This window comes from Megalobrama amblycephala, linkage group LG7, assembly GCF_018812025.1.
Source record: "Megalobrama amblycephala isolate DHTTF-2021 linkage group LG7, ASM1881202v1, whole genome shotgun sequence".
NCBI classification, from domain to species: domain Eukaryota; kingdom Metazoa; phylum Chordata; class Actinopteri; order Cypriniformes; family Xenocyprididae; genus Megalobrama; species Megalobrama amblycephala.
Genome location: NC_063050.1, coordinates 3,238,937 through 3,254,888, shown reverse-complemented (window position 1 = coordinate 3,254,888; position 15,952 = coordinate 3,238,937). Strand labels below are relative to the sequence as shown.

At 37.5% G+C, this 15,952-nt stretch overlaps 1 protein-coding gene across 1 annotated transcript in view; it reads left to right on the top strand.

Moving 5' to 3' along the window:
* The window catches only part of LOC125271517 (deoxynucleoside triphosphate triphosphohydrolase SAMHD1-like), a 57,220-nt gene extending 45,600 nt beyond the window's left edge, over window positions 1-11,620 (top strand). The window contains exons 12-14 of the mRNA XM_048195553.1: window positions 418-507; window positions 614-718; window positions 11,177-11,620. Of these exons, the coding sequence (XP_048051510.1) occupies window positions 418-507; window positions 614-718; window positions 11,177-11,620 (639 nt within the window). The remainder of the gene's footprint in view (window positions 1-417; window positions 508-613; window positions 719-11,176) is intronic.
* Window positions 11,621-15,952: the final 4,332 nt, after the last annotated feature.

The window sequence follows — 15,952 nt, the reverse complement described above, 5'->3', positions numbered from 1 at the left end:
TGCAAACGTCACAAATTCAAACCGATAGCTCCCAAACTTTTTCGACATGTTTAAAAATGATCAGGAGGTCGGGAAGTGCTCATAAGGCACTCTGCTCGGCTCGTAATTCCTCGCACGTGATACGAGCCAAGGCTATACGAGCATTAACGATTTCCATGCGTTTGAAAAAAAAAAATCACCTGCGAGCTCATACGACAACAAAAATCGCACCTTGTACGCCCGCCTTAAGTTTCATCATGCCAGCACGTGTGGAATTATTTAAACCATGCGTGTTACAACTAACCCTGCTTTAGGTTGTACCCCACACTCCCCTACCAATGCTTGACATATTTTTAAAAAAATCTTCATAAATAATCTTTTAAATATATTTTGCTCTTTTATCATTTATTTTAACATTTATTCTTTCAAAACCTTTAGGAAAAACTGCTGGAACAATGGCAGCAAATGGTCGACAAGTACAACACGTTCTACAACCAAGATCTTGAGGCAGAAGATTTTGACATTCATGTATGTCTAAAGAATAAAAGGAAATCAAACAGAAATCAAAATAATCAAAATCAAAACTTTTTTTTTTTTCAATCTCTTATCCTATTTGAAATGTCTTCTCATTCAGGTTCTTGACATGGGTTTTGGTGAAGTGGGAAATGAGCCCATTGATAATGTTCATTTCTACAGCAAGAGCAACCTAAACACAGCTTTCAAGATTGAGAAGTACCAGGTATGAAATCTCACTTATCTCAAGCATTTATCATACAGAATTATTATTCCTAAGTGTCATGTCACAGAAAAGGAATAAATTTTACTTTTAATTAAATAAAGCGATTTGAGCAATGCCTTTTTAGATTCAGACCTGCCAACCTTGGAAATAAAAAAAAAAGTACCAGTTCGATGGGACATTTTTGAGAATGCAAGACACACACACCCCTTTGTAATTCTAATTTTGACTGTTACATTTTTTTTGAATTTGACCCAATTCAAAATTTTCACTACACCTGCTTAAAACCATTTTTTAAATTTATGATTAACATTTAAAAAAAAAAAAAAAAAAAGACATGATGTAAAAAACATCAAAAACTCTCTCTAATAATTCTCAATAAGAGCTTCTGTAAGTGTATAACAGACATAAATTAAATCTGGTTAGTATTAACCCTCTGGAGTCTGAGGCTGATTTGGGGCCCTGGAGAAGTTTTGACATGCCCTGACATTTGTGCTCTTTTCAGCTGTTCATAAACATATTAATGGAAAAAGTGTCATTACACTGTATTCAGCACAAACTAGGCTACCATAATATGTGAGAAAATGTATGTACATGTTTGTGTTTTTGAAGGTATAACGTTTATGGGTGATTGTTGAAAAAACAAAAAACTTAAGTCACTGAAATAAAGCCAAAAAATATATATTCACAAGACATTTGGGTATTGGAGGTTGTAGACTAGAATGTTTGCTTCAAAATTATGTAAAAAAAAAATATCCTGCCTACTCGTTCATATAAAACAATATTTTAATTTAAATTTTGTAAGACACTTTTTGTCAAGAAACACAGTATGTGTGGAGGCGTGAATGTTCATGAATAATTCTGTGATTCAAACCTAAGAAGACAAAAGATTCACATAATGAGCTGTATAATGAGCCCTTCGGTCAGGTAGGCTATGAAAAAAACCCTCTGTGAACATGTTGATAACAGGATCATATCAGCTGCATTTACGTTAATATAATGTCCACTCTTGACAGAAAACATGATTTTTGTGATTTTATGCATGCATGTATTATTGCACATGTGAAGAAAATTTTGTATAGGCCTATTATAGTTTTAAACCCTTAACTGTCACGGTCGCACTGGCCGGATGCCTCCCAGATCACACACCTAAGTTTAGCACATGGTTCAGCCCAGGTGAAATAAACACTGCTCAGTGTGAACACTACAGGCTGTTAAATGTAACACTGAATCAGTGTTGGAGTTAATGAGATAATTAGGTGACAACAAGCAGAATCACTGAAGGACAGAGGAACAACAAGAACTACAACTTTCTTCAGCCACAGCCTTCGATGAAATCAACTGAAGATAAAAGACATTAAATCTCTCAAGATCTGATCAAACAACTTGACAAACAGCATTACCAGCTTCACTTATTACTAACCAGATTGACTTTATTTCTGTCACACATCTACAAAAGTTGTTATTGAGAATTACCAGAGGTTTAGATGTTGATGATTTGTTGAAAATAATGGTTTTGTTTGATGTCACCATGATCAAGGTCAGTCTTTGATTTAGTTAGGCAGTTTGACTCTTGATTTTTTTTAGTGTTAGTTTTTCTGAGGCTCTTGTAGCTGTTTGTTATGGAAATAATGACAAGAGAAAATGTGATCAGCTGCTTTATGATAAGAATATAATTGTCATGTAGTGGCTTAATTCACTGATCTAATGACTGAGCTTTATATGAATAAAATGTTAAGTTTGTGTTAGATCTCTTCTAGAAATACAATGATAAAACGGTTTTAATCAGAAAAGCTGAATGAGTTTTAAAACACATTGTACACCAAACACTTTAAAAATCTAAAAAATCAGCAAATCTTCCTCACACACAGACATCAAGAATCAGCGTATGAATTTCAAAAGAATTTATTGCGGCATTAAGCATGTCACCGTTGTTGAGATTCATACTCTGATTCTTGATGTATGTTTGTGAGTAAACCTCACTATAGTTTAAAGTGCTTAGAGTAAAATCTGTTTTAAAGCTCAATCAGATTTTCTGATTGAAACTGTGCTGGATCTTTACATAAATCACAATCAAACAAAGTTAGTAAGATATTGATCATATTAAACTCAGTCATAAGATCAGTGAATTAAGCCACTACACAATGATGATATTCCTGTCATGAAGCAGCCACAACATCAGATTGTGTTTTCTCTTGTTTCTTCTTGCTATAAAAAAGTCAGTTACATCAGCCAGAAAAAAACTCTAACATTACAAAGACAAGTCAAACTACCCAACTAAAGAAAACACTCATCACCATGATGGTGACATAAAACCCAAACAAATTTAATTAAAAATGAACAACAAAAAAAACTCTCTCTCTTAATTCTCAATAAGAGCTTCTGTATATGGAGTTGTTTAATCCTCTGCTGAGATCTGGAGAGATTTAATGTCTTCTTTTATCTAAGGCTGCGGCTGAAGTCAGTTGTATTTCTAATGTTTCGATTTTTTTCTGTTCTTGTTGTTTCTCTTTCCTTTGTTCATTCTGCTTGTTAACAGCAGCTATCTTCAATAATTCTCAATCATCACTTAATTAATTACTTAATTATCTCATTAACTCCAACACTGATGCGCACTACATTTAACAGCCTGTAGTGCGCTCTCTGAACAATGTTCATTTCATCTGGGCTAAACCATGTGGAGCCTACATGGGTGTGCTGGCTGGGAGGCGTCCCACCAACGGGATTGTGACGGTTAAGAGGTTAATTAACAGTAGCAGTCAAAAGATTGGACGCATTACTATTATAATGTATTAAAAAGAAGTCTCATGCTCATCATGCTGTGTGTTCATTATGCATATCAAAAACACAGAAAAAACAGCAATACTGTAAAATATTATTACAAACAGATGAAATGAACACTGTTCAGAGTGCACACTACAGGCTGTAAAATGTAACACTGAATCAGTGTTGGAGTTAATGAGATAATTAAGTAATTAATTAAGTGAGGATTGAGAATTATCGAAGATAGCAGAATGAACGAAGGAAAGAGAAACAACAAGAACAGAAAAAATCAAAACACTAGAACTACAACTGACTTCAGCCGCAGCCTTAGATAAAAGAAGACATTAAATCTCCTGAGATCTCAGCAGAGGAGGATTAAACAACTCAATATACAGAAGCTCTTATTGAGAATTAACATGTAGATCAACATGTTTCCTGGTTAGAGAAAGGCTAGTAAACAGGTTGTATTTGGTTTATCTCATCCCTGCAGGTGTCCAGTCTTAAGCCAAATAAGTTTCATGAATGGCTTGTAAGGGTGTACTATAAAAACACTGATAACAGTTTCAAGGACTTCCAGCAGATTGCTGAGCAATGCTTTCACTTGTGGTGCAATGTATGTGACTTCATTGATTATTCAGGTAACTCCAGTTTCTTTACTGTGTTTATCTATCTATCTATCTATCTATCTATCTATCTATCTATCTATCTATCTATCTATCTATCTATCTATCTATCTGTCTGTCTGTCTGTCTGTCTGTCTGTCTATCTATTTATCTTTATTGATAGATAGCTTGATAGATAGCTTTATTGGCATGACTTACACAGTATTGCCAAAGCAGTAGCCATTACATGAGCAATGAACAAATAATGACTATATAATACATAAACAAAATAGTAACAAACAAATTAATATATTTTTTATACATACATTTAGATGTTAAGAATATTACTGACTCTCTTAGATTGTGGCAAGCTGTTACATATTTTGCTGCTGTTGCGAGCAAACTGGAGCTTACTCCCAGAATATGACTTGATTTTTCTGTATTTGATAATATTGTAAAATTTGGTTATAGTAGTTAGAATTTAGTAAAATAGACTGATCTAATGTTGAGATAGTGTTGAGCTTATTAAGACACATAGACATCAAGAAACAGCATATGAATCTCAACAACGTTCATATGCTGATTATTGATGTCTGAGTGAGGCTAATAAATGCTGGAGTTCAAAATGTTTAGTGTAATATGTATTTTTAAAACTTCTTTAGATTATCTGATTACTAGATCTCATAGTGTAGAATTAAAGGCTTACTGTAATTAATACCTATATCTATAGAATAGATACTGGAAAATATATGATGATAATACCATCATCACGTAGCCAACATCATCTGATCATATTTTCTCTTGCTGTCTTTGCCATAACAAACACAGTTAGAGCAGCTAGAGAAAAACATCTCAGGTTACACATGTAACCATGGTTCCCTGAGAACAGGGAACGAGACATTGTGTCCTAGAACTCTAATGGGGAATGGCTTAGCGGGAACCGGTGTCTGAAACACTATCAAATCATGACAATCAAATTGGCCGCCGACAGCCTATGACATCACTACTAGTGCAACCCGACCATAGAGAACAAGTATCGTATGAAGGGACTGTTCAGCAGGCAGCCCGAGGTATGGCAGGGAGACACAATGTCTCGTTCCCTGTTGTCAGGGAACCATGGTTATATGCATAACCTGAGATGTTCCCTTTCGAAAGGGAACTTGCATTGCGTCCTAGAACGCTAATGGGGAACAAAATACCCACACCACCATGCTGAGGGGAGTGCATGCCAAAGAATGGCTGTGACAAATCAGAAACAATTTAACCCGACATGCCAAAAAACACTCCTCCTAAGGGTCACAAAGGTGTCAGTGACAGCATTCCCTACGGCCACCACCCAAGCTATAAGCCTCAAAGAGGCCTCCAGAAACATCTAGAGGTCTACCAAGGCCACTCAAAGGCTTGGAACCAACAACTTCAAAAGAAGGGGTCCCTTTAAGGGCCCAGTTTATGGCCAGGCCCCTCTCTGTCCGTAACAGAGGACAAAGGTTTGCTACATTTTGATTGGATCTTGGTGGACTAATACAAACAAACTGTCCAATGCCATCAGATTTTCTGTCCAGCGAGACAGTAACAACATCTGCAGCAAGGTTAAGCTCAGGAGAGCAAACCTTCACTCCAAGGTACCTTCGTTTGCGTGTTCCAGACTGTTAAGGACCTTCTGTAGTTACGCCAGGGTCTCATCTGCGTGCTCCGGGAGATCAGCATCCTGCAAAGCTTTGTGTTCAAGGCTGTTGAAACAGATTCTGGCTCAGGCTCTAGGACCAGGGCTAGTATCAGGGAGGCTCCAATGAAACCTGAGCTACCTGTAACCATCTGCTCAATTCTAGGGAATTAGGGCACTCAGGAACCTAGCTCAACCCAGAGGATCGCTTTCATGGTGACCCAAGGAGGGTCAACTACTTGGTAGCAAATCTAACTCCAGCAGAGATAGCCATTAGAGGTATGCAGGTTTGGAATACTTGTTTACATTGCCATGCCATGTACTCAGCATATCGCTTTCTACCCTTAAAACAAGGGAAGTACAAAACTGTGCAACCGGGCTGTTGAGGAGGCCTCAGTCAGGGCGTACTACTCTAGCATAACAAAGCCACAGGCCCGAGGCTGATGCTTGAGCTCTAAGGGAGCATGCTCAACTCATCCTGAGAACTTCGACAGGCTCGACCTGAGCATCACTGATGTTGGGCAATTATGGGGCACAGAGCTCTGTGAGCAAAATGAGCTAACAGAGAAAAGGCTCAAATGTAAAAACCTGAGCAAAAACTCTCGCTCCAAGACGAGAATTTTTTAGGCTGTCTGAGCTCAGCTCTGGAGGAATGGAGGCCCCAACAGGAAGAAATTCCACAGGAGGGGCCTGCAACACTTGACTCCGCGACTTGATAATAATCAAGGAGTTTTTTTGTGGAGAGATGCTCCAAGCTCAAAACGAGAGGAAAAAGTCTAACAACACTCAAGGACAACCACAGGGGAGGCTTTCAACGAAAGCCTACAACACCTGGCTATTTGTCTGTGCCTAACACCACCAGGGAACTGAAGCTCAGCATATTGCTATACTCTAATATCAAGAGGAGTTTCAGCTCAACCTAGATACATTGCAGAGGCCGTAACTAGGAACACTATCTGCTAGTCTTGGCTAGAGAGGCTCTCCAAGGAGTAGCCTACTCAGGGCTATTGCATGCTAGAAGGCGGAAAGCTACAGCTTAACCGCCTCTGTCAAACAAGACGTATTCCTGAGTACAAGCCTAGGCCGGATATAGGGGTGGCCCAAAAGAAGGGCCGGCACACACGCACTCATGACCTTCCTGGAGCTCAGTGAAATGGAGACTTCAGCCTAACAACTCTAAATAAAGAAGGCCGGCTTTTACATTGAATGTAAAAGTGGCCTTAACAGGCCATCACTTGAGGACATCAACTACCTGGAGTTTAGTAGATCAGAGGCTTCAATAAAAACTCTCAAATGAGAGGAAGCCAACATACTCATCATAGGGTGATTGTCAAGGTGGCCTTTCAGTAGGCCAACATCAAAGACATCAACTACCTAGAGCTCAAATGAAGCGGCAACCTTGAACAGAGACTCTCGCTAATCACAGGGTGATGTCAAGGGTGGCCCAGAGAGGGCCAACACCTACTGTCATGATCTGATCTGGAGCTCAGGGGAGCGGAGGCATATTGCCCTCTAGTCTCTAACCGAGAGGAAACCACTTCACTCGACCTAGGGAAGGTATCAAGGGGGCCTAACAAAGGCCAACACCTCAAATCGTGATATTACCTGGAGCTCAGCAGAGCGGTGGCTTCAACAAACGACTATTTAACAAGAGAAAACCAGCCCACTCAACCCAGAAGGATTATCAGGGCGGCCCCAGAGGGCAGAACACCTGACATATCAATTACCTGAAGCTCAGATGAGCGGCGGCCTAAAAAAAAACAACTCTCAGATCGAGAGGAGGCCATGCCATTCACTACAGGTGATATTTCGTTCTTAATGCTACCCGCTATTAAGGCCTCATAAAGAAAAGAGGCACATAGTAAGGGTGCCACGATAACCTTCCCTAATAATGGGAGCTCCAGGGCCCCAGTTTAAATGCCCCAATACATCAAACATAGAATAAACATCCCCTAATTCCTTTATAGAGGGAGCTGAGATCACTAAATTTGTAATGGCTCTCACAGAGGTAACCTAAAGCTCAACCTGAGACTTCAAGAGCAGAGGATTAAATGTAAAAGTGGCCTGTCATACTCTGCAGTCTGAAGGATGCACTCACTAAAGCCGCGCACACACTTAACGATGGTAAAGCCGATTATGAATGTAAATTGATACTAATGGCTGATCGCACTTAAACGCGTCCAGTCAGAGCCAGTTGCGTTCAGGCTGCGATTACAGTCGGTGTTCAAATCCCATGTGTAGGTATTTAAATCTGCTTCAGTCACAGGAAACAATCGCTGTGATGAATACGATCCTCAACTGGATGGAACTGAAATAAATACTTTGAATGTTGAGATCCTATCAGACTTATGATAGCTGAATCATAACAAAGCACTGTTCGCCAGAGGAGAACTGCCCCCTTGACTAAGCCTGGTTTCTCCCAAGGTTTTTTTCTCCATTTTAACACCTATTTGCCACTTGTTTGCCACCTGATGTCACCTGTTGGAGTTTTGGGTACCAGTTATCAATGTAAAGCTGCTTTGTCACAATCTGCATTGTAAAAAGCGCTATATAAATAAAGGTGACTTGACTTGACGTCTGTAAACAGCCGTTCTTACCTTTGAATAGCACTTCAAACAAAACAGTCCCTGAAAGACGAAAGAGGATGACTTGTTCTCTAGGCGTTCCTTATGTGTGTTCAGGTCACAATAGTAGTGACATTATAGGCTGTCGCCGACCAATTCGATTGCTGTGATTTGATAGCGTTTCAGACACCGGTCCCCACTAAGGCATTCCACATTAGTGTTCTAGGATGCAATGCAGGTTCCCTTTCAAAAGGGAACTAATGTTAAATACAAGTGTCAAACTGCCCTACTAAAGCAAATACTGAAGTCTGTAATGGTGACATCAAACTAAACTTTCAATAATCACCAGGAATAAAGTCAGTCTGTTAGAAGTCAATCTGGTTATAAATAAGTGAAGCTGGTAAGCTGGAGCTGGAGTTGTTTAATCTTCCTCTGCTGAGATCTTCGGAGATTTAATGTTTTGGCATGCATTACAATGTTTTTTGTTGTACAGTGTTACATGTTTTTTATTTATTTATTTATTTATTTATATTTTATACAGAGTGGCATTTATTTCATTCAAAATTTGATGTCTGTCTGATGTTGGAGCTTGATGTCAAACAAACATTGGGTTTAGTCATCAACCCATTTTTCATTTTAAACCAAAATTTGACATCTGACAGACGCTGGATTAGTTGGAGTCCATTGATAAGTACTGTACTGGAGTAAATTGATATACTTTGCCTGCTAAAATAGCTTTCAGTATTTTATGCTGTTTTATTTATAAAATTCACAGGGCAGATGTTGAAAATCAGTTCTATTGTGTGCAAAATTTCTATAAAAAAAATATATGCTTTCCTCGGACGAGCACTCCACTTCACCTGGGCTGCACCCAAGTCAATGCCACGCTCATTAAAGGGATAGTTCACCCAAAAATGAAAATTTGATGTTTATCTGCTTACCCTCAGCCCATCCAAGATGTAGGTGTCTTTGTTTCTTCAGTAGAACACAAATTATGATTTTTAACTCCAACCGCTGCCGTCTGTCAGTGGTATAATGCAAGTCAGCGGGAACTTGGACTATAAGAGTAAATAAAACACGACAGACAAATCCAAATTAAACCCTGCGGCTCGTGACGACACATTGATGTCCTAAGACACTAAACGATCGGTTTGTGCGAGAAACCGAACAGTAATTATATATTTTTTTACCTCTAAAACACCACTATGTGCAACTGCATTCATCACTCAATTTGTGAGGTCTGATCGCGCTCTGACAACGGCAGTGATGTCTCGCGCATATACTTCAATGAGTGCTAGTTCCCGTTATCTTGGGGAACTGAGGTTATGTTAATAACTGAAACAGTTCTTGCACGGAGCTTCAATTATTTATCACGTGATCTTAGCTTTTCGACAGCATTTTTTTATTTTTTTTTTTTTTTTTATTTGACAAGCATTGCCAGCATTTTTGATGATTTTCATAAAAAAATCATGGCCCCTAGAATATTTTGTTGTAAAAATATCTGGACATAATATATCAAAAGAAAGAACAGTCTCTGCTCTTAAACAAACAAACAATGACAACAACAACAAAACAATTTATTCATGCATTGTTTTTGTCAATACTTGAATGTGGGATTCATAAAAAAAACTAAGGAAATCACTTTCTTTTTAATCAAAGGCTACATCTGGATCACATTCATAATGATTGTTAAAACAGATGGAGTAGATTGCTTCCATCAACACCTCCAAAGCTTGCACCTCTTGGCGGGTTCAACACTTCATTCAACATTATAAAGCTTTGATTTATATGCTGATTAATAGGGATGTAATGGTATTATCAATTTTGGTATCGCAATAGCAAAATTGTCTCGATATTATCGTGTCACATGACTGTATGAAACGATATGGCTTCTGGACAAAAGGTTTTTTTTGTTTTTGTTTTTTTTTCAGCCTGGTTCCAAAACGGTTCTGAATCACCGAAAGAGAAAACCACAAATTTAAGTCACCATCATGGAGGTCAGTGTTTGCTTTAGTTGCGCTCTTGACCCTTGACTTTTTAATATTAGATTTTGTTTGACTGATTTAACTGAGTTATAACAGCCAGACAAACAAAGAGAAAAGACGATCAGGTGGTGTTGGTTATGTTTTCACATAATCATTATTTGATCTGAATCACTGAACTCATTTAGAGCCCAATCTCTGAGTTAGATTTACATTATTGATTACAGCAGCACTGTGATTCTACAGCAGAAGAGCAATGATGATGATGATTATGAGAAAACGTAACCAACACCAACTTTTCTCTTTGCTTATCTGGCTGTTATGACGAATATTAAAAAAATCAAGGGTCAAGAGTCTAACTTAAAGCAAACCCTCATCTCCATGATGTTGACTTAAAAATTGTGATTTTATCCTTTGGTGATTCTGCTTGTTATCATCAGGTGCTCATCGTTAATGTACAGTAGTCACACAATTAATTAATTATCTTGATTGAATGGTCTTGTTTTGTCTTTATATGTATTAAAAACATATAAAAATGTAAGTGTTTTCAATTGCGATTAATCACGATTAACCACAGAAAAAATGTGTGATTAATCAAATTATTTTTTTAATCGATTGATGGCACTAGTCCACACTACAGGTTTTTAAAAGTAACACCGAAGCAGTGTTAAAGTTGAAATAATTAAGTGATTAATAAGTGAAGATCGACAAATTGTAGTGACACCTGATGTTAATAAGCAGAATCATTGAAGGAAAGAGAAACAAGAAGAAGAGAAAAAGATACTGTGTGCAGTATATCACAACAAATGTATTTCAAACTTCTTTTTTTCCCCTAACTTTGAGAGTTTATTGTGGCCTTTAAAATGTAAAACCACACAACTTTTTAGAAGAAGAAGAGGAAGCCGGAGGAGATGGAGAAGATGGAGGAGGAGTTGGAGGAGATGGAGAAGGAGGAGACAGGGAAGATGGAGGAGGAGGTGGAGGAGATGGAGAAGGAGGAGACAGGGAAGATGGAGGAGGAGTTGGAGGAGATGGAGAAGGAGGAGACAGGGAAGATGGAGGAGGAGGTGGAGGAGATGAAGAAGGAGGAGACAGACAAGATGGAGGAGGAGGTGAAGGAGATGGAGAAGAGGGAGACGGAGGAGATGAAGAAGATGGAGAAGGAGGAGAAGGAGAAGATAGAGGAGGAGGAGATGGAGAAGATGGAGGAGGAGGTGGAGGAGATGGAGAAGGAGGAGATGTGGAAGATGGAGGAGGAGGTGGAGGAGATGGAGGAGATGGAGAAGGAGGAGATGGAGAAGATAGAGGAGGAGGAGATGAAGGAGATGTAGAAGGGGGAGATGTCGAAGATGGAGGAGGAGATGGAGGCGGAAGAGGTAGTCAATCTTCAGACAAGGTAAAAATATAATTCTGCATATTGTAAATATATTTAATGTAACATATTATGTTTATTTGTTAGTAAAAGGACAGCATCTCTATTACTGCTGTTTTTAGAAACTAATGCAAATAATGCAGCCTTTAAGTTTTTACCAGCACTTTTTTATTTGTTATTGACTAGTCTTTTCTCGTCCCGAGACACTGATTTGTCCTCTTCTGAAACAATCAGTGCAAATCAATCAGGATTCGGAAAACTCATGAATCCACCAATATGTCTATTTAACAACAGTAGCATTCAATTAAGAATCTAATTAATCAAATGTAAAAACAACAACAACAACAACAACAACAACAGCAACAAAAACTGCTCAATCTGCACTCTATACATTAACTGATTAACTGGCTCTTAATAAATATATTAAAGTTATTCAGTCAAGCAGTGGGTTAATTTCTCTTTTCTTTTGTAGTCATAAATCTTTTTAAGACCTGATGCACAGATCCAATACATTGTAACACACCAGATTTCTTTCTAAACTGTTCTTAACAGCATTCACTTAGACACACCGGCAGTGTTTGTGTGGATACTTGTTAGGACTTGCATTTTAACTTATTTACAAGCACAATAATCAGTGAAAGAGAACCAATGTTGCAATCTCATGCTTTCTGAAAGGCCGCTTTCTGTGTGCACGCCTCAGGTCTGAAGTCGGCAACGTGAGTAGCGCTTTATGTTCTTTTTCAAAGCTTATGGCTCCTAATAACTCTTTTAAAGGGCCATGAAACCCCCCTGTTTTATCCTGGTCGTTCAAACCTCTGAGCTGGAAAAAGTCTGTAAAAATGGGCGTGTAAAGCTCTGGCAAAGTGGGAGTGTAGAGGGGGGGAAGAGGGAAGAGAACAACCAATGAAACACAGACATAGAACACACTCATTATACAGGAAAATGAATATTATTATGAGCACAGAGAAAATTACAACAAACTCCCAAGCACAAGGGAGAAATGTGAAAGAATATTTAAAAGGGCTAATAATACTTTCATTATGTTTGTGAGCACTACAGTCTCATGATAAACGACACACAGAGAAAGAATAAAGACATAGTTTAATTTTGTCCATTAGATTTACATTATTGATTACAGCAGGACTGTGATTCTACAGCAGAAGATCAGCTTTTTCAATATATATATTAAAAAAAAACCCTGACCCCTGGACTTTCCACCTCTGTACAGGAATATACTGTGAGTTAACATCGCTCAAAGTCGACACTCAGAGGCTGTGTTCTAAATCACACCCTATACCCTCATTCACTATTCCCTACATTAGTTCAGAAGAAAACACAACACATCAGTGTCTGAATTCACTCTCTTCTTTTCATTCACTCTGTCAAGTGGGCTATATTAGTGAACTAATGTAGGGAATAGTGAATGAGGGTATAGGGTGTGATTTAGAACACAGCCTCAGAGTGTCGACTTTGAGCGATGTTAACTCACAGTATATTCCTGTAGGCTATTTTCTCGAAAATGACAAATATTACCCAGAATGCATTGTTTTCAACAGTATATTACTGTTTTAATGGAAAATGGTTTGTTACTGTCAGAATTTGGCCATTTTTCTACAGCAAGGTCTAACAGTGTAGTCACCTACATCTTGGATCAAATTTTCATTTTTGGGTGAACTATCCCTTTAAATAGTTATTTCATTTTAACTATACTAAGTATTTGTCAGTATAACACTATTCCATTTTCACTTCGTTTTTTTTTTTTTTTAAAGCAATCAATTTGCATGCTTTGTTAAGTATGTCTAACTAATTCGATTTTGCAGTGTGTGCTCACAGTTTGAGCAGACAGTGGTGTCTGTGTACGCCAGGTATCTGGGTTTTTCTGGAAATTTACTGTTCTTGACTCGGTATATTCCCTTATACATCTGGCAAACCTGAAATTACATGGCAGTTTACCATGCAGTGAAAGTGTTCCAACAAAGGATTAAGACATGGTCGAAATGACCTTTCAATCTTTAATTCTTTAATTTAAAACTGGCCCTGCCAATGTATGAACTTATATTTGCCCTTTTTCTATCCTGTAGATCTTCAACGACCCCATTCATGGTCAAATTGAGCTGCACCCCCTGCTGGTGAAGATCATTGACACTCCTCAGTTTCAGAGACTCCGTCACATCAAACAGCTCGGAGGAACATATCTGGTGTATCCGGGCGCCACTCACACTCGCTTTGAACACTCCATTGGGTAATTTCCCCTTTTTTTAGCTTTGATTTTATTTGACATGTAAAGGTTTGGAATGTTTTAAATATACAGTTCACTCGAGTAAGGTGTGAGTGCAAGTAAAAGGTTTTACTTTTTAATTTAATTAATAAATGCAATTTATACATACATGAATTAAAACTGAAAACTTTCATAGTGCATCATATTTTTTTTTTTTTTTGGACCCTTTTAAAACTAGTTAAACAATCAATAAGCATACATTTAAAAATACATTTTTCCTCTTGAATTTAATTAATTCATTAAAATGAGCTAAAACAACATGATTTGGAACATTGTGTCACAACTTAATTTCACTGTGTTCATCCTACCTAATGTATTTAAAACTGAAGTTTACTTGATTCATGTAGTTTCAACACAAATACACTCTCAGAAAAAAAAAAAGGGGTACCTTTAGGGGTACAATGGTACAAAGGTACAAATTTGTACCCTTGTGTTTTGTACCTTAAGAGAACAGTTTTGTACCTTAAGAGAACAGTTTTGTACCTTTGGTGACAATTTTGTACTCTCTCAGAAAATAAAGTACAAAATTGTACCTTTAGGGGTACAATGGCTTGTCACTGGGGCTGTACCCTCAAAGGTACAAATTTGTACCCTTGTGATTTGTACCTTAAGAGATCAGTTTTGTACCTTAAGAGATCAGTTTTGTACCTTTATTTAACAGTACAAAAATTGACCCTTCAAAAGAGTACAAAATTGGCTTTTTGACAGCGTACAATCGTTGACTATAATGCTATATATATATACATATATATATATATATATATTTTACACACACACACGCTGAATTAAAATCAGAATTTATTAAATCATTTAATTAATTTCATTTTCACATTTTACAACATTTCATTTGAAACACATTTTTAAACATTCCATATGACTCCATCTTGCCGGGTGTTAAAAAGTAACACTGAAGCAGTGTTAAAGTTAATGAGATAATTGATTGATGATTGAGTGATGATTGACAATTAGTGGAGACACCTGATGGTAATAAGCAGAATCATTGAAGAAACAACAAGAGAAAAAGAGAGAGACACAACAACTACAACTGACTTCCAGCCATTAAACATTATTACACTTATTATTAACCAGTTTGATTTGATTTCTGTCATCCATCAACAAAAGTTCTTATTGAGAATTAACAGATGTTTAGATGTTAATGTTTTAATGAAAGTTTAGATTGAAATCACCATGATGGTGAAAAGCATTTCCTTTAGTTGGGCTCTTGACTCAATTTATTAACATTAATTTATCTCTGGCTGCTCCAACTTTGTGTTTGTAAAGCACATTTGTTATGGCCAGAGAAACTATGATCTGAGCTGTGTTTCCCAATAGTGCTGTGAGCCAAAGTTGATCAATTTAGGTTTACAATGCTTTGGGAAGCACAGTCATAATGGTTGTGTTTTCTCATTGTGAAATGGTCAGATTCATTGGTGACATCCAGTATGAACTGGTGATATAGATGTTATATTATTTCTTTATAGTAAATCTCTGTTACCGCTTGAGATCCAGCAGAGCTTTTATGATCTGAAGGTTTTTTTTTTTTAAACACACAGAGACATCAAGAATCAGCATATGACCCTCAACAATGGTGACAATCAAACAAAGTGCTTCATGTTGCAGTGCATGATGGGAGCCACCAATCAAAACTCATCCATGGCTCCCATCATGCATTGCTGCATGAATAAATTATGCAGCTGAATTGTCCTGTAATTTTCATAGATTGATCATGTTTGCTTTTATTTTTCTGTTGTTTTGTTGTGACAGTAGCTTGTTTTGTGATGTTCAGAGTTGATCTGTTTGTCAGTATTTTGTATTTATTTAACGTCACCGTTCTTGAGAATCAGATGCTGATTCTTGATGTCTGTGTGTGTTTAAACACTGAAGCTTCAGTGCATAATGTATTATTATAAAAAAAAAAAGAAAAAAAAAATGAATACTGCTGTTCGGTCTCAAGCTGTAAAATCACAGGACTACAATCATTAATACTAAAGCTACACATCAAGCACACAGTCA